Genomic DNA, 22,755 nt, shown 5'->3' on the forward strand with positions numbered 1-22,755 from the left:
CTGTACATCTTCATGCCCTGACTAATCAAGAATCTGTCAACCTGGGGGACGTCACGTGATGATGTAGGATGGAGACGTGGAAATAAAGCTATCCCGTAAAAAACCAGTAAAATAATGTTTAAGTGAAGAAAAGTTAGTAAATACTTTTCAAAAATACTTATAAACTACTCAAGATTGTCTTAAGATATGTCTCCTAAACAGAAGCAGAAGAAAACTACTACTTTGAAGACAACACAAGTTGGAAAAGAATCAAGACCAGCAGCCATGAAAGAGCCTCAGGCTCAAGTGCATTTTACCTCCAGTGATACAGAATAGGAAACTGCGGCAACATCCACCGTTTCCAAAAAAAAAGAGCAACAGGAATTGCACATGCGTGAAGGAAGGGGCATGCGCAAACACGAGCAACCCAAACTACAAATCCCAGCTATGATCGGAACTGAAAGTGAATATGAGGTGGAATCAGATTCTCTGGATAAATCAGACAAAGATGAAGAGACAAACAAAGAAGAGCAACAGGAAGAGGTTGGAGGTGATATTGGAGACATAAAAAAATCTTTGATGCAAATAATGCATGAATTAAAAGCATTAAAAGTAATAAAAAAGATATTAAAAATATGAAGATTATGTTTGATAAAATGATGAAAAGACAGGACAAAATGGACAAGAAAATTAAAAACTTGGAAGAAACAATGGGAGACACCATTGATAGAGTGAATGAAATGGAAGATAATATTTCTGCCTGGACATCAAAAAGAAAACGGTTGTTGGAAAAAGTGGATGTACTTGAAAATTTTAGCAGACAAAATAATGTTAAGATTGTTGAACTTAAAGAAGGTATAGAGGGAGAGGATCCAATAAATTTTTTTCAAAAATGGATTCTGGAAATTTTGGAAGTGAAAGAAGGAAACCAGTTAATTGAAATTGAAAGGGCTCACAGAGCCTTAAGATCAAGACCTCAAGTTGATCAAAACCCATGATCAATCTTGATAAAATGCTTAAGATATCAAGATAAAGAAAAGATCCTGAAGGCGGCTGCCCAACATGCCAGAAAGCGAAACGGGCCATTGATGATAGAAGGGAAAACAGTTCTTTTCTATCCTGATATAAGTTATGACCTTTTGAAGAGAAAGAAGGAATTTAACCCTGCGAAAAAAGTTTTATGGGAAAAGGGTTATAAATTTATATTGCGCCACCCAGCAATACGGATAATTTTTTTGGATTGACGGAAAAAGAAGATTTTTTTTACTGATTATCGGGATGCGGAAGAATTTGCACAAGAACTCCCAAGTATTCGCTAACCACAGCCAAAGGATTAAAGATGAAGACAGGGACAGTGAAAGGAGTTGATGGATATTTAAGGACAGAAGAATATTTAAATATATTCTTAATTATATGATACAGGGGGAGAAAGGTAAAAATTTGAGAAATATTAATCAAGAGTAGTGATATTATTTTTTCTTCTCTTATATATACTTTTTTATGTTACAGGGAGCTGGGGGAACTTCGGATCGATTGCTACGGGATTCACATGTGTAATCATGGCGATTGCCATGACCCGTACAACGAGGGGGGTAATGTTGTGTTTTTTTTTTAAATTCACAACATTAGTAGGGGGGTATTTTGTTATTTTTTTCTTTATAATCTATTTTTCTTTAATCTTTCTTTCTTTGCCTGGACAATCGGGGGGGGGGGGGGGGGGGAGACACATAGCAACACGAAGAATTTTAAAAAGATTCCCCAAGGTACTACGAAAGTTGAAAAGTTAGGTATTACTATAGACTGGAGTAACCCTGTTAAAAATAATGACTAATTTACTGAATTTTTAAAGTTTTAATGTTAATGGGCTTAATGGACCGGTGAAAAGAAAAAGAATTTTAACATACATTAAGAAAATGAAAATAGATATAGCTTTTTTTACAAGAAACACACTTAACAGAGATAGAACATCAGAAATTAAAGAGAGATTGGGTCGGAAATGTTATTGCAGCTTCATTTAATTCAAAGGCGAGGGGAGTTGCAATTTTGGTTAATAAAACTTTACCAATTAAAATACAAAATGTATTAATTGATTCTGCGGGGAGATATGTAATTATACATTGTCAAATTTTTTCAGAACTATGGACTCTTATGAATATTTATGCACCAAATGAAAATGATGTAAAATTTATACAAGAGGCCTTTTTGAATTTGGCTGACGCACATGACAAAATATTAATAGGTGGAGATTTTAATTTTTGTCTAGACCCAGTTTTAGATAGATCAACAAAGGTTGTTACAAAATGAAAAGTAGCAAAATTAACTTTATCATTGATAAAAGATTTAAATTTGATTGATATATGGAGAAGAATTAATCCAAAAGAAAGAGATTACTCATTTTATTCAAATAGACATAAAACTTATTCATAGATTGTTTCCTATTATCAACGAATATTCAAGACAGAGTGAAAAATATGGAATATAAAGCAAGAATATTGTCAGATCATTCCCCCTTGACAATGACAATGATAATGATGGATAAAGAGGAATCGATTTACAGATGGAGATTTAATTCAATATTATTAAAGCGTCAAGATTTTTGTGATTTCATGAAAAAGCAGATTCAGTTTTTTTTAGATACAAATTTACATTCAGTTGATAATAAATTTATAGTATGGGAAGCAATGAAGGCATATTTGAGAGGCCAGATAATAAGTTATACTTCTAAAATTAAGAAGGAATATATGGTAGAAATAGATCAATTGGAAAAAGAGATTACAAAATTAGAAAAAGAATCTCAAAGATATATGACAGAAGAAAAACAAAGACAACTTGTTAACAAGAAGTTACAATATAATACACTTCAGACATACCGAACAGAAAAAGCAATTATGAGAACTAAACAGAGATATTACGAACTAGGTAAAAGATCACACAAGATTCTTGCTTGGCAGTTAAAAACAGACCAGATTTCCAAAATGATAAATGCAAGTAGAACAAGTGTAAATAAAATTACTTATAAATCTTTTAAAAATTAATGAAACTTTTAAGAATTTTTATTCTGAACTGTATCAATCAGAATCACAAAATGATAATAACTCTTCCAAAATTGAATTCGGAATAACAGAAGGGATTAGATATGCCTTTTACATTAAAAGAGGTCGAAGAAGCTCTAGGATCACTTCAGAGTAATAAATCCCCAGGAGAAGATGGTTTTCCGCCCGAATTTTATAAAAAGTTTAAAGATTTACTAATTCCTCCTTTTATGGAGTTAATATACCAAGCAGAAAGAACGCATAAACTTCCAGAATCTTTTTCGACAGCTATTTTAATAGTATTGCCAAAAAAAGATAGAGATCTTTTAAAGCCAACATCATATAGACCTATTTCTTTGTTGAATACCGACTATAAAATAATAGCAAAAAATTTATCTAATAGATTATCTAAATACTTACCAAAATTAATACATATGGATCAAACAGGATTTATCAAAAATAGACAATTGGCAGATAATGTAACTCGGTTACTTAGCATAATTCATTTGGCACAAAAGAAGGAGGAAATGAGTGTGGCAGTTGCCTTAGATGCAGAAAAAGCATTTGATAGATTGGAATGGGGTTTTTTATTTAAGGTATTGGAAAAATATGGATTAGGAGTATCTTTTATAAAATGGATTAAAACCTTAAATACTACTCCCAAAGCTAAAGTAGTGACAAATGGTCAAATTTCAACATCATTTCAGTTAACAAGGTCAACTAGACAAGGTTGTCCATTATCACCTGCTTTATTTGTGTTGGCGATAGAACCATTAGCTGAATTAATTAGAACAGACCCAGATATTATGGGTTTCAGAGTTAACCAGGAGGAATATAAGATTAATTTATTTGCTGACGATGTTTTGCTTTATTTAACAAACCCATTGTATTCACTGTGTAAATTATCTTCTAGATTGGAAGAATATGGGAAAATATCAGGCTACAAAATAAATTGGGATAAAAGTAAAATTCTACCCCTTACTAAAGGAGATTATAGTCAATGTCGACTAATAACTCAATTTAGATGGCTGATAAATGGTATAAAATATTTAGGTATAAGAGTTGATAATGATATAAAGAATTTATATAAATTAAATTATTTACCATTATTGAAAAAAATTCAAGATCTTGATAAATGGATTACATTACCAATAACATTAGTAGGCAGAGTAAGTGCTGTAAAAATGAATATATTCCCTAGATTACAATATTTATTCCAAACGCCACCAATACAATTACCGCAGAAGTTTTTTCAAGAGTTAAATAAATGTGTGAGGAAGTTCCTTTGGAAAGGCAAGATGTCAAGAATATCATTGGAAAAATTGACATGGAAATTTGACCTAGGAAGGTTACAACTTCCAAACTTTAAGAATTATTATAAAGCAAATCAACTTAGATTTATTGCATCTTTTTTTGATGATGATAAACCGGCATGGATTAGAATAGAATTAGATAAAATAGGAGAAAATATACCAGAAGATTTTATATATAAGTGGGAATCTAAATGGATACGGGAAAAGAAAGAATCTCCTATATTAAAACATTTGATTGATTTATGGGATAAGATAAATGTTGAGGATGAGATAAAGAAATCTTTATTAGCAAAGAGACCTTTAATTCAAAATAAACATTCCTTTTACAATGGATAACCAACTTTTATACAATTGGTTTCAAAAAGGGATTAGATATATAGGAGATTGTTTTGAAGGAAGTATATTAATGTCATTTGATCAATTAAACAATAAATACAAAATATCAAACAACACTCTTTTTTGTTATTTCCAATTAAAGGGCTTATTTAAGAGATAAATTGGGTCAAACAATGTTATTGCCGAAACCTAATGAAATAGAAACTTTAATTCAAAAAGGAAAAATTAAAACATTTATTTCTTGTATGTATAGTTTGATTCAAAAACAGGCAATTAAACAAGGAATTCATAAGTCAAGACAAAAATGGGAAACTGATTTGAATATTAAAATTGAAGAAACAAGTTGGTCAAGACTATGTCTTGACAGTATGACAAATACAACAAATGTCCGGTTAAGATTAGTGCAACATAATTTTTTACATCAATTATATATTACACCACAAAAAATAAATAAACCCAAATTTATCTGATCAATGTTTCAAGAAAATTGTACTGTCAAGAAATTGGCACTTTTTTACACTCTACTTGGTCTTGTTTTAAAATTCAATCTTTTTGGACAAATTTAAGAGTTTTATTGGAACAAATTATTGGAACACAACTTCCACATAATCCAACATTATTTTTACTAGCGATATTGAAGGAATAAAACCAAAATCCAAATTGAATAAATATCAGAAAGAATTCATAAAAATTGCATTGGCAGTAGCCAAAAAGGCTATTGCAGTTACTTGGAAATCGGATTCATACTTAAGTATAGATCATTAGAAGAATGAAATTTTCAGCTGCATTCCACTTGAAGAAATTATTTATAATTTAAGAGATAAATATGAAATATTTCTGAAAATTTGGCACCCTTATTTACAAAAGATAGTATTAAATATATAGGTGCTCCAAAGATAAAATTATTGGTTATTTGGGGAAAGAAATAAATATATATACTAAAGCTATTATGAACTCCATGGAGCATGTGGGGGTCTTCCGATATCCAGGCATTCTTTCTTTCTTTCTTTTTTCTTCTCTCTTTTTTTTCTCTTTCTACAGAGATATGTTAGGAGGGAGGGGTTAAGGGGAGGGGGAAGGGTTGATTATTTTTTTTCCTTCTGTAACCATTTGAAAATTCAATTTAAAAAAATTATTAAAAAAAAAGAATCTGTCAACCTCTGCCTTAAATATACCCAATGACTCGGCTTTCACAGCTGCCTGTGGCAACAAATTCCACAGATTCACCATACTCTAGCTAAAGAAATTCCTCCTCATCTCCATTCTAAAGGGAAACCCCTCTTTTCTGAGGCTGTGTCCTCTGGTCTTAGACTCCCCCAACATCCTCTCCACATCCGCTGTATCAGGGCCTTTCAAAATTCAATAGGTTTCAGTTAGGTCACCCCTCATTCTGCTGAATTCTAGTGAGTACAGGCCCAGAGTCATCACTCTTCATATGACAAGCCTTTCAATCTCAGAATCATTTTTGCTAACTTCCTTTGAACCCTCTCCAATATCAGCACATCTTTTCTTAGATAAAACTGCTCACAATAATACTCCAGTGAGACCTCACTGGTGTTTTATAATGGTGAAATTGCCAATTTCTGCAAGAGGTGGCCTCCTTAACTTTTAATTAGAATCAGATTTATAATTACTGGTCTTATTGTCTTGAAATTTGACTTGCAGCGGCAATATATTACTAGACAAAATCTTACAGGAAGTTACAAAATTAAATAAATAATGCAAAAGACATTTAATGAGGTAGTGTTCAGAGACCGTACATAAGTCTGAAGGCAGAGTGGAAGAAGCTGTTCCTAAAGCGTTGAGTGTGGGTCTTCAGGCTCCTGTTCCTCCTTGCTGACGGTACTAATGTGAGAAAAAGCATGTCCTGGATGTCAAGGGTCATTAATGATGGCCCTTCTGGGGGATAATGGCTCTCAGGAACATTTAAACCTCTATCCAGAATCATTTCATTTGCTTCTCCAAGGAGTTTTATCATTCATCAATATACAAGGACAATTAAAGTACGCCAAATTCTGCCTGAAAAAACAGTTTATCAAAGAACACAGTATAGCATGGCAGAGAAGGCAACATCTGCACAAGTTCTCTGGTAAAGCAATTATTCCCAAAGTTCAGGAACTTCTCCAACAACAACGAGCACTTGGATAGATACATGGAGCTCAAATTCAATTTAACTGTCCTTTCAGTCATAAACATGTATACTGCTAAAAGAAGCAAAGCTCCTCCAGACCAAGCTGCACAACAGTACGTATACCTCACACACAACCCCAAGTAATATTACCAAACAAATAATAAGGTGCATTTACAATACAAGTTAAACAGTATAATGCTACCGGTGATCTGGGTGGTGACTGGGAGCTCAGTAGTTTCACAGTCTGGGGGAAGAAGCTGTTTTCCATCCTAACAGTCCTCGTCCTAATGCTAGGTACCTCCTTCCTGATGGTAGGGGATCAAAGAGATGAGAGGATGGGTGACAGCCCTGAGGAGCAGGGCTTAGAGGGATATGGGCCGAACGTGGAAAATTGAGTCTAGATGGGCTTGTTGGGCCAAAGAGCCTGTATCTGTGCTGTATTCCTCTATGAGTCCATGAACTCTACGTTAAGCACAAATTACCAGTGAAACTTGCTCCCTGGCATCTGTCATTCCCCACTTTGAGCTAATGCTGAAAGCTATCAGAGGGATTATCCTGAGAATATGAAAGCAAGGATGTGATTCTGAGGCTTCACAAGGCATTCATCAGCAGAGTATTGTGAGGACTTTTGGGCCCCTTATCTAAGAAAAGATACGCTGGTATTGAAGAAGAGGTTCACAAGAATAATTCTAGGAATGAAAGGGTTAATGTTTGAGGAACATTTGATGGTTCTGGGCTTGTACTCACTGGAGATTAGAAGAATGGGGGGGGTAGAATTTCATTGAAACCCATCGAAAATTGAAAGGTCTAGACAGAGAGGATGGTTCCTACAGTGGGTGAGTCTAAGACCCGAGGGCAAAGTCTCATAATAAAAGGACGCCCCTTTAGAACAGAGATGAGGAAGAATTTCTTTAACCAGAGAGTGATGAATCTGTGGAATTCATTAAAGTGGAGGCTGATAAGTTCTTGATGTCAAAGAGAGAAGGAGAATGGGGTTGAGAGATAATAAATCAGCCATGATGGAATGGTGGAGCAGACTCAATGGGCTGAATGGCCTAGTTCTGCTCCTATGTCTTATGGTCTTATTTCCAGTCTTCTTCCCCTCATTCACTACACGCCAAGTGCCAGGGATAATTAAAAGCAAAAAACAACTACAGATGTTGGAAATCTGAAATAAAAACTGAAAATGTAACAGACACTCAGCAGGAGATCGGCAGCATTTTCTGCATTTATTGTGGATAATTATTTGCTCCTACTCTCATTCTTTGACAGTAATCACTGTTGATAAGACAGTTCAGAAGTTAAGTATGCCAGAAATTCATAGCAACACCCTTCCGCTTTCTACATCCCCAGGGCTAAAAGACTTCAAGGGCAGGGTGCTGTCAGAAGCCAGAGCTATGACTAACCACATTTTAACAAGATTCTTTGACAACACTGGAATAAATAATAAGAACATTATTAGGAACATAAAATTCACTACTTCCAAAAGTGCCCGACAACCAGGACATTTGGATTAATGAAGAACATTCAAATTTAAAAATTGCCTCAGGAGTATCTTTAAAATGGCCCTGTCAATGCCAATAGCCAAGAATTCCACAGAAAACCACCAAGTAATAGGATTTCATGGGTTGGCATTTATCTGCCTTCCGACCTGAACTGTGAAAGTCAGGGATGTGGAGGGCAGATGCTAGTAGATACAATTTGTTCTACTTTATTTGAAGTTCGAGAAACCAGCCAAAAATAGGCAAAGTAACAGCAGAGTCCAGTGGACCATCAGAAATAGCAAGGTTATGCATAGCAATCTGCAACTTTTCCAAGAAGCCAAGATGATAATGAAAACAGCCACTGTGTAAATATGCAAAAAGAAAAAAATCAAAGATGGACATAGAAATATACAGTGATGTGTCATTTTGCATAAAACAGTCCAAAGATACACTCGGGGCAGCCCACAAGTGTCGCCATGTTTCTGGCACCGCCAAAACATGTCCACGACTTACTAATCTTAACCGGTACATCTTTAAAATGTGGGAGGAAACTGGAGCATCCAAAGGAAACACACTCTGTCACAAAGAGAACATACAAACCCCATATAGACAATGGCAGGAATTGAACCCTCATCGGTGATCACTGGCGCTATAAAGAGAGGCACTAACCACTAAGTTATCAACAGTCCCACATACCCATGTATGGTGGTTAATATTACTCATAGTTCCTGTCAGAGTTGTTCAACCCCTGCTGACATTGAAATAATGCTTGGAAGTAAAGCCAAATGAACACAGTCTTAATTTGGCTATAATTCAGAAACAGTGAAATATTTACTGTACTAGATGCCCCAGTGAATCATGTCTTTACCCAATATTGAGTACAAGCTTAATGGACAATTGAACAGAATAACTTCACTATTTTTTATGGTCATATTTGTTATTACAGCAATTACAGCCTTACTGTACTTGTCACACATTATTTATTGTGGGTTATTGAAATTCTGTAAGCACCAATTAAATCCTGTAGTCAAAGTAACATTCATATCTGAACCCCTTGAATAAATTACTGCATTGTTACACACTCTGAAACAATCATCATTGTACATTTAGCTGGCATATTTCTGAAAGAGTTTGCAAGAAGTTAATTCTCCAATCGCTTAATTACACCCATGGGGTTTGGGTTAGGGTTATATAGTACAGAGAAACGCCCTTGAGGTCATCATGTCGGTACTGGCCATAAATACCTGTCCACTTGAATCCCATTTGCCAAAATTTGGCCTATGGGTGTTTAAAAGTTCTCATCTAAAAATATTTCAAGGGTGTAATCTCTAGCATCCTCTTACAACACAATGTATCCCAGATTTCATTATCTACTGGTGGGAAAAAAATCTTCAAGTCCCTCTGTCTCTTACCCTAACCGTAAATACTTACCTTCAGGTTGTAGAGGCCTTCTTTCCTCTTCACCTCCCTCTGGTTCCTCTCCTCCTCTTTCCCTTTCTCCCATGATCCACTGTTTTCTCCTATCAGGTTCATCCTTCTTCAGCCCTTTATCGCTTCCACCCATCACCTTTCTCAAATCATCCCACCTCCCCCACCTACCCACCAGCTCTCACCTATCACCTGCCAGGTTATATTCCTCCCACTCCCCCTACTCTTTATTCTGGCTTTGTCCCTCTTCCTTTCCAGACTTAATGAAGGGGTGTCTGTCTGAGAGATTGACTAGTTTATTTCCCTCCATAGACGTTGCCTGACCTGCTGAGTTCCTTCAGCATTTTGTGTGTTCCTTTCAATTTTCAGTATCTGCAGAATCTCCTGTGTTTACATTTCTCACTTATCTACCTGCTCCTTATTTTGTACAATTCAATCAGGTTCCTCCTCAGTCCTTCCTGTTCCAAGGAAAATATACCTTAAAGTTTAAATAATCGATTGTGATCTCCTCAAACACAGGAGAAGCTTTGCACTTTGTGTAATGATAGAACACCAGCTGTAGCCTGCTTTCTCCTGAGAGCAAATAAAGGCCACAAGTCTAAACAAGGTAGTGGGCGTAGCATCACAGGTAAAGCCCTCCCCACCACTGAGTACACTTACAAGGAACTCTGCCATAAGAAACCAGCATCCATCATCAAGGACACCCACAATCGTGGCCATGCTCTCTTCTCACTACTACCATCGGGCAGGAGCCTTAGATCCGCTAGCACCAGTTTCATAACTGTTATTACCTTGCTTCTCCTCATGGACCATGTGGGTTTCCTCCGGGTGCTCTGTTTTCCTCCCACAGTCCAATTGATCATTGTAAACAGTTCTGCAATTAGGCCAGTGTTAAAATAGATGGGTTGCTGGGCCGAAAGCCTGTTCTGTGCTGTATCTCTACATTAATAAATACATACATACGTACAATCATCAGGCTCCTAAACCAGCGTGATTAACTTCACTCATCTCAACTCTGAACTGATTCCACAACCTGCAGGCTCACTTTCAAGGACTCTACAACTCAATTTCTCAGTTTTAATTAATTTACCTCCATTTCACATTGGTTGCTTGTCAGTCTGTTTATGAATATTTTCATGAATTTTATTGTATTTCTTTATTTTCCTGTAAATGACTGCAAGAAAATGAATGAATCTCAAGGTAGCATATGGTGACATATGCATACTTTGATAGTAAATTTAATCTGACTTTGGCAGGTTGTGACCATGCCATAACCAGGCAATTTCAATGAACACACAATAGACTGTCAGTGCTGGAATCAGGAGCTACAAAACAAACTACTGAAGGAAGTCAGCAGACTGCGCAGCATCTGTGGAGGCTAAGTGATGGGCGATGTATTGCGGTTGAGACCTTGCATCAGGACCTGTGTCATTGACCATGAGCATGGGTGGAGAAGAAGGTGATGTTGAGAACCTGGAGGCCATGCACCAGGAGCATATGGAAAACTGACACAAGCAGTAAACAGGTTGCCAACCCTGTCCCGTTTCTGGATGAGCCTGCCATATCTCATTAGCCACCTCAGAACCCACAAAACTAGAATGGAAGCACGTTATCCCTCAATCCTGAGGGACTGCCTCAGGAAAGAAGAATTCCGTTGTCAATCAAGTTGATGACCATACTGCCGAAAGTGACCGAGATTTTTATTATGCACATAATAATATATCTATACGCCACTGACTGCAATTTTCAAGGGAAATTACTCCATTTACATTGGAAGTTGCTGTTGTTTCCAATGAAACATTAACATCCTCGTCCAACATACTTGGCTGATGTGGTATTGTCAATAAATTGTTAAGACATGGAGTTCTCCTTAAATGCATAAGTAAGCTTGCACAAAGCATTTGTCACATTGCTTAAGGATGTGATAGTGCTGGTGAGGAAGCTGAGGACATTCATCAAGGATCAACTTTATTCACAATATACATTTACATGTATTAGGAACTTACTTGCTGCATTGGCATGACATGCGATAAAAACGACAACATTCAATAATTATTAAGAATAGAGAATTATATAAAAACCAAGTTAAAGTATAGATATGGAATAAAATGTGCATAAATATACAAATATTAGCATATATTTACAATATAAACAGCGTTATAAAAAGTGGTTTTAAGTATTTAATTGCAGTGACTAAGGTAATAGAGTGGGGGAGATCTAACTAGAATGGCTGATCAGATTAACTGCTTGGGGGGGGGGGGGGGAAGAGAAACTTTTACGATGGCGTGAAGTTTTAATAGCCCTGTAGTGCCTTCTAGAAGCTGACTTTTGAAGCCTACAGTGGGATATTACCCAAAATCAAACAGTTCAGTTACAAGGAAGGGCTGCAGAAGGTAGACCATTTCTTCCTGTTGCAGAGGTTAAGGGAAAACATGACTGAGGTATATAAAATTATGATAGGTATAGATAGGGTGACGGGGTGGAGATACGTCTAGCCTGTAGGTCATCCTTGAGCAAAGTATAGCACCAGCTTAGCCCCCCAATCAGGGTCACGCTAAGCCACTGGAGCAGCTGGTGCATATCACAAGTCTTGTTTATGCAACCACTGACGTCAGGCAGACAATCTCTGAAGAATATTGATAATGGCTGGAGTTACCTGTCTTGTAAAGACACTGCCCAGAAGAAGGCAATGGCAAACCACTTCTGTAGAAACATCTGCCAAGAGCAATCATGATCAAAGACCACGACTGCCCACATCATTTGACATGGCAGGATAGACTACAGGAAATCTCTTCCCATATCAGAGGCTGACAAACCAAGAGATAGATAGATTTCGGATAAGGGGGAAAATATTCAGAGGAGGGTGGCCTTCAACCTGAGAGTACTAAGTACCTGAAATTCACTACCTGAGAGTGGTTGAACCTGGGTCACTGCCAATTAAGTTTCCAGATGAACACTTGAATCACTCAGGCATGTAGGGCAATGGACCAAGTGATAAGCAATGGGATGAATATGGAAGGGTGCCATTTGCTGGCATGCACAAGATGAACTAAATAACCTGGTTCTCTGCTGCACAATTTTATGATTCAGCCGTCTACATTTTTATGACTTACAGCCATTCACAGAAGCACTAAAACTGGATTAACAGTGTGATGCTTCCTTTTAATCACTCGTGATATTTATTAATCTATTAACATATGGTTTCTGCTTTCCTCATGTCAGAGTGCCTGTTACATTTCTCAATTCATTTTTACAGCACTTTGACTGCAGACTCAAACTTCTGGTATGCTCACTGACATTCATGCTAAAGAATTAACAATTTAAATGTTATTACTGCAGATTTTTTGGAAATAATCTGCAATTAATTACCAGAAAAATATATAGGCAACAGAAAGGGGACTTTACATGACTTGCACAGTGGCACTTCCCTTCTTTTGTTCTCTTTCCCTGCGTACATCAGATTCCACGGTGAGATGACAAGGTCGTTTCCATTGTCCAGGCTTTAACATTAGCATCATTTCAAGTAAAGCAATGGGAAGATGATAAGTATGCACACTACTCAGGGGATAACGATTATCCCAACTGAAACGGCTTCAGCATTGTGAACACAAGCTGGAAACCTGCTAGATAGCTGGAGGGAGAATAAGTATTAGCCTCAGGGTTATTTTTAATATCGAGCCGTTCAATTATGCAGTTGATATCTGACAAAATTTGGACATAAAACGTTGCAAGTTCACGTGAACTGCTGCACAACTTCAAATCCTGAGCAACTTCATTCTCAATACTGCTCTCTAATAAAACGCAATTGTAAAATTATTAAAGTTAACACTACCTGAACCACCAGTCTCGGGCCGTGTAACTTCCGCATACACTTCAAAAGTCGTCGCTGGATATTTCCTGCAACAGTAGAGAAAGAAATGTTTTCAGTTTTGGTCAAGCAGAAAAATAGTAGTTTTGTAACACCCCACAACTAGCTGCAACTGTCCTTAAAATGAAACAGGCTTCAGCACACCATCACAGCCTGGTCCCTCATAACACACTGATCAAGATGCCATTTCTCAATTAAGATAACTACATTATACCTTTAATACAATTACTTGCAAATCAGCCCACACTTGGAAATATTTTCAAACTTTGAGGTTTTTGCCAAGAGTCTATTGAGAATTATTTTTATGTTATCTTTGAGGAGCACTGCCCAACAACCCTCAACAAACCCGATTTCACCCTAACGTAATCCCACAACAATTTACAATAATCAATTATCTAACCCGGTATGTCTTTGGACTGTGGGAGGAAACCAGAGAACCTGGAGAAAACCCTGCATTCCACAGGGAGGACATACAGAGACTCCCTACAGAGGATGTCGAGATTGAACTCCAAACTTTAATGCCTCCAGCTGTAATAGCATCACGCTAATTGCTACATTACCGTGGCATCCCATGGGATCCTGACCCTACAGGTCTGCAGTACTAAGCAAATACCACCATACTTTTAAAGTAGAGTAACATCAAAAGAATCAGGAGATGTCAGAGGCAAGTGGGTTTTTTTTTACACATATAGCGGTGAGTATGTGGAGCCTCCCACCAGAGGTGGTGGCAGATGCAGATACATTAAGGACATTTAAGAAACCCTTAGATGTCAGAACAATTGAGAGCTATGTAAGAGGAGAGGTTTGGATTGATGTTATAGTAAGTTAAAAGGCCAACACAACATTGTGTAATAATATTCTAAATGCAGTAAAACACAATGGCTATGGGAAACTATTTTCATAAATTTCAAACCCTTACCAAAGTGAATACCATATCTAGTAAAGAGTCATTCAGAATTGCATTAATGCTCTATCATAAATTTCTTTACATTAATTTTAATGTGAATTCTTTAATATAAAAGTATTAAAAAGAATACAAAGTCATAAGATACAGCAAAATACATTTAAGTGCCGTTAATCACAATTTCAATCCGGTAACTGATTCAGATTTCTGTGTCACATTACATCTAAACATACAGTGAAACTGAAACTGAAAGCAAATTGCAGTGGTTCATAAATAATGATTTATTCAGCTGTTATACTGCATGCAAAACAGAACAATTAACAACATGGTCAAGCACAACAATCCTGTCTCAATTTCATTACACACATTGACATGAGTCACTGTGAGACACTGCCTTATTGTCTCCCTTCCACAGACCAAATCCAAAAGCCAGTTTCAGTACAGGGAATGTTACCAATGCTAAGAAATCAAATAATTGATTTCATGATAACATATCCTCCTCGCTGATGATCAACAATGGCGCACCTCAGGGGTGTGTGCTTAGCCCACTGCTCTACTCTCTAAATACACGTGACTGTGTGGCTAGGCATAGCTCAAATACCATCTATAAATTTGCTGATGATGCAACCATTGTTGGTAGAATCTCAGGTGGTGACGAGAGGGCGTACATGAGTGAGAAATGCTAACTAGTGGAGTGGTGCCGCAGCAACAACCTGGCACTCACTGTCAGTAAGATGAAAAAGCTGATTGTGGAATTCAGGAAGGATAACATGAAGGAACACATAAGATTCCTCATAGAGGGATCAGAAATAGAGAGAGCGAGCAGCTTCAAGTTCCTGGGTGTCAAGATCTCCGAGGATCTAACCTGGTCCCAACATATCGATGTAGTTAAAAAGAAGGCAAGACAACGGCTATACTTTATTAGGGGTTTGAAGAGATTTGGCATGTCAACAAATACATTCAAAAACTTATATAGTTGTACCGTGGAGAGCATTCTGACGGGCTGCATCACTGTCTGGTATGGAGGGGCTACTGCACAGGACCAAAAGAAGCTGCAGAAGGTTGTAAATCTAGTCAGCTCCATCTTGGGTACTAGCCTACAAAGTACCCAGGACATCTTTAGGGAGCGGTGTCTCAGGAAGGCAGCATCCATTATTAAGGACCTCCAGCACCCAGGGCATGCCCTTTTCTCACTGTTACCATCAGATAGGAAGAACAGAACCCTGAAGGCACACACTCAGCAATTCAGGAACAGTTTCTTCCCCTCCGCCATTCGATTCCTAACTGGACATTGAATCTTTGGACACTACCTCACTTTTTTTTAAAATACAGAGTATTTCTGTTTTTGCACATTTTTTAATCTATTCACTATACATAATTAATTTAACTGTGTGTATACCTGTCTGGACACGCCCCTCTGCTGACTGCTCCTGTGGCTCCTCCCACAGACCCCTGTATAAAGGCGATTGGAGGCACTGCTCCTCCCTCAGTCTCCAAGATGTCGTGGTCACGTTTGCAGCTAATAAAAGCCTATCTTTTGCCTCCCGTCTCCGAGAGTTATTGATGGTGCATCAAACTGGTTTTTTTTCTCTGCTAGATTATGTATTGCATTGAACTGCTGCTGCTAAGTTAAAATTTTCACATCACATGCCAGTGACAATAAACCTGATTCTGATAATGTTTTTTGTGTTATTTATTTAATTGGGTTCTCCGTATCTCGTTTTAGGACCTGCATGAAGACCTGATCACATTTTAGGTCACATTTATGCAAAAACAGAAAATTCTACAGGGTTCACAAACTTTCCAGCATCCCTGTATTTGCAGAGTTTGTTGTCTTTCGTTCATTGGTTGTTTGTGGTTGTGTGTGGTTTTTCATTGATCCTATTGCACTTCTTTGTACTTACTGTGAATTGCCGTAAGAAAATGAACCTCAGTGTTGTAAATGATGACATTTATGTACTTTGAATTTTGGACTTTGAGTTCTTCCAGCAGATTATTTGTTGCTCCAGATTCTAGCATCTGCAGTCTCATGTCTCAATGTTTGCAACAATGCTGCTCAAATCAGCAACAGCAAGATTTCAAAGTTCAAAGTAAATATATTCTCAAAGTACATGTCATCATCATTACATACAGTGTCATATTAATGCAGGCGATCATGGTCTTATCTAGGACTATAATCGTTCTTAGCAAATTTTTCTACAGAAGTGATTTGCCACTGTCTTTTTCTGGACAGTGTCTTTACAAAATGGCTGACCCAGCCATTATCTACACTCTTCAGATTGTCTGCCTGGTGTCAGTAGTTGCACAACCAGCACTTGTGATCTGACCATCCACCTCCTGCTCCCATGACACTGATCGAGGTGCTAAACAGGTGCTACACCCTGCCCAAGGGTGACCTGCAGGCAAGAGGGAAGGAGCGCCTTACACCTTCTTCGATAGCCATGTATCTCCACCCACCACCCACAAAATATGCCGCAACAGTGGTGGAGGTGGATATGATAGGGTCTTTTAAGAGACCCCTGGATTGGTACGTGGATCTTAGTAAAATAGAGGGCTTTGGGTAACCCTAGGTAATTTCAAAAGTAAGTATATGTTCGGCACAGCATTGTGGGCCGAAGGGCCTGTATTGTGCTGTAGGTTTTCTCTCTCTGTTTCTATGTCACGATATACAACTTTGAGATTAGTTTTCTTGTGGTCATAAACAGTAAATCCAAGAAACAAAATAAAATCAATGAAAGACCAGACCAAACACAGGACAGACAAACAACAGACTGCAAATACAAAAGAAAAAAGATAATAAATAAATAAGCAATAAATATCAAGAATGTGAGATGAAGAATCCTTGAAAGTATGTCTATAGGCTGTGGGAACAGTTCAGTGTTTAGAGAGTGAGGTTGAGTGAAGTTATTCCCTCTGGTCTAAGAGCCTGATGGTTAAAGATTAATAACTGTTCCTGAACATGGTGTTGAGGGTCCTGAGGTTCCTGTACTTTCTTCCTGATGGCAGCAATGAGAACAGAGCACAGCTTGGGTGATAGGGGTCCTTAATGATGGATGCTGTTTTCCGGCAACAGCACTCCGTGTAAATGTGAACGTTGGGCAGGGCTTTACCCATGGTGGACTGGGTTGTATACACTACATTTTGCAGGATCGTCCATTCCAGGAAAGAGCGTGCTAACTTGTAAATACCCAGAATTTGAATAACAAATGTTCAGTTCTAAATAAAATACCAGGAAAAAAATCAGTTGTGCAACTGCCAGAGCTGCTTGTGACAAAATATACAAGATCTAAATTTATACTTCAAAACAACTTCAGTGACTGTTACTTGCATCTATTAAGATCTACAATAAATGATAATCTTTCTTTGCTCTGAAATGCTTGGCATCATCTGTCAGAAAGTTTGACAGAAAGAGATCCAAATTATAGAGGTAACTTTCTACAAAGTAAGCAATATCAGAATTTCAATCACACCCAATCTTTTATAAATATGCAACACTAGAAACTGGACACGCACAGGCAACCTCCTGGAATGTGTTATTGGGCTATTAAAACAAAAACCTCACACCATCTTAAAAGTTCCCTCCCGCAGGCAGTTAATCTGATCAACCATTCTAGTTAGCCTACCCCAACCCCTCTATTACCCCTATCACTGCACTATAAACACTTTAAACCACTTTTTATAATGCTGTTCACATTATAAATACATGCTCATATTTATTTATTTACGTACATTGTATTCCACTTCTAACTTATTTTTATATAATTATATTATTTAGAGATACAGCATGGAACAGGCTCTACCGGCCCAACAAGCTATGCTGAACAGCAATCCACCTATTTAGGTAGCCCATCACCGGATGATTTATAATGACCAATTAACCAACTAACCAGTATGTCTTGTGGAAGAAAACTGGAGAACCCAGAGGAAACTCGCTTGCTCAGAGGGGAGAAGGTACAACCTCCTTACAGACAGTACTGGAATTGAACTCTGAAGCTGTAACAGCATCGTGCTAACCATTAGGCTAATATTCTGCATAATTAAGTGCTGTTTTTGTTGCATGTCATGACAACACACCACAGCAAATTCCCAATACATGTAAATGTACATAGTGAATAAACTTGATCCTTGAGACAATGATGGATTGTCTTATCTTAAACATTAAATTATACCAAAAAATATTTTACAAATACAAAACTACAGCCCTTGTCATACAGCAGGTGAAGGATGGGAAGGAATTGGAATATTATTGCCACGTATACTGAAATCCAGTAAAAAGCTTGTCTTGCGTACTGTTCATATAGATAATTCATTACACAGTGCATTGAGGTAGTACAAGGTAAAATAATAACAGATTGCAGAATAAAGTGTGACAGCTGCAGAGAAAGTGCAGTGCAGGTAGACAATAAGATGCAAGATCATAAGAAGACAAACTGTGAATTCATCTGATAACTATGTTACTAAGCAACACACACAAAATGCTGGAGGAACTCAGCAGGTCAGGCAGCATCTATGGAAAAGAGTAAACAGTCGATGTTTCAGGCCAAGACCCTTCATCAGGCCTAATGTTACTAAGTTCTCTATCTCCTTCCTTTATTCCAACTCATTCATTGAGACAAAGCCCAGCTCAGTGGTAACAACTTTGAGATGGAGTTAGAGCAGAATCTGGTCATGAGTGCACAGGGAGTGAAGGAGGAGGCTGACAACGCACTAGTGTTCAGAATAATCACGTTGTTGCCTATCTTTATGGACTGTGGTTTGCTGGTCAGGAAGTCAAGGATACAGTTGCAGAGGGAGGGTGTTGTCAGGTCTCAGTTTAGTGACAAGTTTGCTTAGAATTATAGTATTGAAAGTAGAGCTGTAGTCGGTAAACAGTAACCTCCAATACACACTGTAGCCACTTTAATAGGTACACCTGCTCATTAAAACAAATATCTGACTGGCCATCGTGTGCAGCAACTCAATGCATAAAAACATGCATTCATGGTCAAGAGGTTCCGTTGTTGTTCAGACCAAACATCTTGGGAAGAAATGTGATCTGAGTGACTTTGACCATGGAGTGATTGAGGTAGTTCGAGCATTTCAGAAGCCGCTGATCTTCTGGGATTTTCATGCATAATCTCGACAGGTTATCTTATTTTTATTTAGCGATACAGTGCAGAGTAGGCCCTTCCTGTCCTTCGAGCCATGCTACCCCAGTAGCCCCGAAAACACAAATTCACCTTAACAGGACAGTTTACAATGACCAATTAAACTACCCAGTACATTTTTGGACTGTGGTAGGAAACTGGAGCACCCGTGGCAGAGCCATGCATTCCACAGGGAGGACGTGCGGAGACTCCCTTCACTATGGTGCCAGAATTGAACTCCAAACTCAGGAACACCCCGAGTTGTATTGGCATTGCACTAACTGCCGCACGGCACCCAAAAATGGTACAAATTGACAAAAATCATCCAGTAAGCAGCAATTACGTGGACGAAAACACCTTGTTTAATGGTGAGTTTAAAGGAGAATGGCCAGGCTGGTTCCAGCTGACAGGAAGGCAACAGTAACTCAAATAAACACAGGTCTGGTGTGCAGGAGAGCATCTCGGAACACAAAACACATCGAACCTTTGAGTGGATGGGTTACAGCAGCAGAAGACCATGGATATACACTCAGTGGCCACTTTATTAAGTACAGGAGGTACCTAACGAAGTGGCGACTGAGTATAGATAACTTTACTGTCCACATGCTCCATAGATGAGTGTTGAAGTTGTTAACAGGCCAAATAGAGTTTTGTTTAACTATCCTACAAGTCTCCAAAGGTTCATTTTGTTGTCAAAGTATGCAAGTGTAATACTACACCGATATCTTGCACGTGTAATACCACTCTAATATTTTACATGTGTAATACTACTCTGATATCTGTCTTCGCCAGATAGCCATAAAACACAGACAGACCGTGGAGCAGATGAAAGAAAAGACATCAACTCCTCCCTCTGGCTGAAAAGGAAAAGAAACAAAACCCAAAGATGCCACAATCCCCTCACTGGAAAAAGAGAGCAACAATAGCATCAAATCCTCCTCCCCCACAGAAACAAAACAGCAAGAGTAACACTCACCACTCGCAGAGAAAAAAGTGTAGCAATAATAATCCCCAACCCCCTCACCCGTAGAAAAGAACACTGACAGTAACATCAAAACCCCCAACTCCCCCACAAGAAAGAAAACGTAGAAAAACTGAAGGAAGCCAATATAAAGTACAGTCCAATGATCACATAAATCTCAAAATACCAGAAACATCTTTTTCGTCAGTATATGAGGAGAGCAGCCACACAAGCTCAGTCCTGCTGTAAACAGTGAGCTCCGACCCAGGTCCGAACACTGCCAGTCTGGGCCTTAAAGCACCGATTCGGCTACTGATTGTCTCCGTTGGGGGCCACTGCTGACCCCCTCCACATTCACCTCGCTGCTGACCAATGGCCCAGGTCCAAATGCCTCTGTTGGGAGCTATCACTGACCCCCTTTGCATTCACCTCAATGCTTCAATCTTCCTTTATGCTTTGAGATGGAGTCGTTCATGATCCAGCTCTGCATCTCTAATCTTTTCCACAGATTGGTTTGTGTTCTCGGCCCTTCTCAGCCGCCCCCCCCCCCCCCCCCATCTTTGATCTCCACATACAGCATAGCGCTGGATCCTTCCATCAAGTTCCAAACTGAACATCACAGGGTCCAACAGTCTCCATAACACAAACAAGAAAAAAAGAACAAGCAGAAGGCATAGAAAAAGTGAAAATATTGGAGGGATTTGCTATCTGAAAGATGTCGCCTGAGGAATCGTTGTTCACTGGCACCACCTTGACTAGAAATCCCTGACCAAGCATGCACCAACTTTCAAATTTAGTGTCTCAAGGCACTTCTCCAGAATTTTTACTTCCAGATTATTATATCAATAACAACAATCATTTGATTAACAAATGAGTCCCTGCACAATAAAATATTTCTCGATAAGGACATAACAAATGATTTGCTGGGATTTAATGAAGCTTCACCTCTGCTTTGCTGTATCGGAAAAATTAAATACAGCACTTTGCATAAAGATGAACATTTAATTGTCGTTTAAATTACAGATAATTAGTTGTTAGCCTAAATTATTGTTTTAAAGTTGCACCCTGTAGCTCCTCCTTTGAACCATTAATTATAAATATAATTCAAACATGACAATGAGCCACAGATAAATTGATCATAATACTATGGTAATAATTAATGCAAGCTCCAAAATACAAAACTGATGCTCTCTCTAGGAGCACTGTGTCACACAAATAATCAACAGCACTAAGGCCAAGGATGCAATAAAACACCAATACTTAGTCTTTCCTCTTCTGTGATCCCTAACACCCTCAACCAGATAGCAAATTGATCTTTTCTTGTCACACAAACGGAGGTACAGTGAAAGGCGTCCATATAGATCAATCATCATATCAGTATAATGAGGTAGTACAAATACAGAATGTAATTGTACAGAATAAAATGAAACAGTTATGGAGACAGGCAATAAGCTATGAGGTGAATTGTGAGATCAAGAATCTCTCTTATCCTTCAATAGTCTTATAACAGTTTGATAGAAGCTGGGCTTCAGCCTGACAATAAGTATGCTTTTGTACCTTCTGTCCAACGGGAGGGGGAGAAGAATGAATGCCCAGGGAGGGTGGAGACTGTGATTATGTTGGACGCTTATTGAGGCAACAGGACGTATAAACTGAGCTGTGTCCACAACTCTCCACAGTTTCAATTGTTCATTTCCCTCCATAATTGCTGCCTGACCTGCTGAGTTCCTCCACCATTTTTATGTTAGTAGTCTTAGCTGTTTTAACATCGAAAAGCAGTTATGCGAAATGTGGTGTTTCTCTTTCCATTTAAAACACACACACATGCACGAAGTGCTAAAAGAACTCAAAAGGTCAGGCAGCATCTATGAAAAGGAATAAACAGTTGATGTTTCAGGCTGTGGTTGGCTCCTAATGAAGGGTTTTGGCCCAAAACGTTGACTGTTTGTCACCATACAAACTTAAAATGCTTTAAGCCTGTATGCTTGTGAATCCTAAAGGGAAGCTCATGTTGATCCAAGACGGCTTAATTTCATTTCTAGTACACAAGTGTAAAGGAGAATGGAAAAAAAATTAACTCCAAATCTAATGCAGCACAAAAAATGCACTAAAATAAAGAACACAATTAATATAAATACTTAAGATAGCAATGTCCTATGGTCTTATATACATAGGTTGATTGTATGACCATAA

General features: G+C 38.1%; 1 protein-coding gene across 7 annotated transcripts in view; it reads right to left on the minus strand.

The window, feature by feature from the left end:
- Positions 1–22,755, minus strand: part of dennd1a (DENN/MADD domain containing 1A) — a 618,210-nt gene that overhangs the window by 593,698 nt on the left and 1,757 nt on the right. For all 7 annotated transcript variants that reach the window (XM_073052569.1, XM_073052565.1, XM_073052563.1 and 4 more), the window contains exon 2: positions 13,536–13,600. In XM_073052569.1, coding sequence (XP_072908670.1) covers positions 13,536–13,600 — 65 coding nt within the window. The remainder of the gene's footprint in view (positions 1–13,535; positions 13,601–22,755) is intronic.

Source organism: Hemitrygon akajei, chromosome 7 (genome assembly GCF_048418815.1).
Source record: "Hemitrygon akajei chromosome 7, sHemAka1.3, whole genome shotgun sequence".
NCBI classification, from domain to species: Eukaryota; Metazoa; Chordata; class Chondrichthyes; order Myliobatiformes; family Dasyatidae; genus Hemitrygon; species Hemitrygon akajei.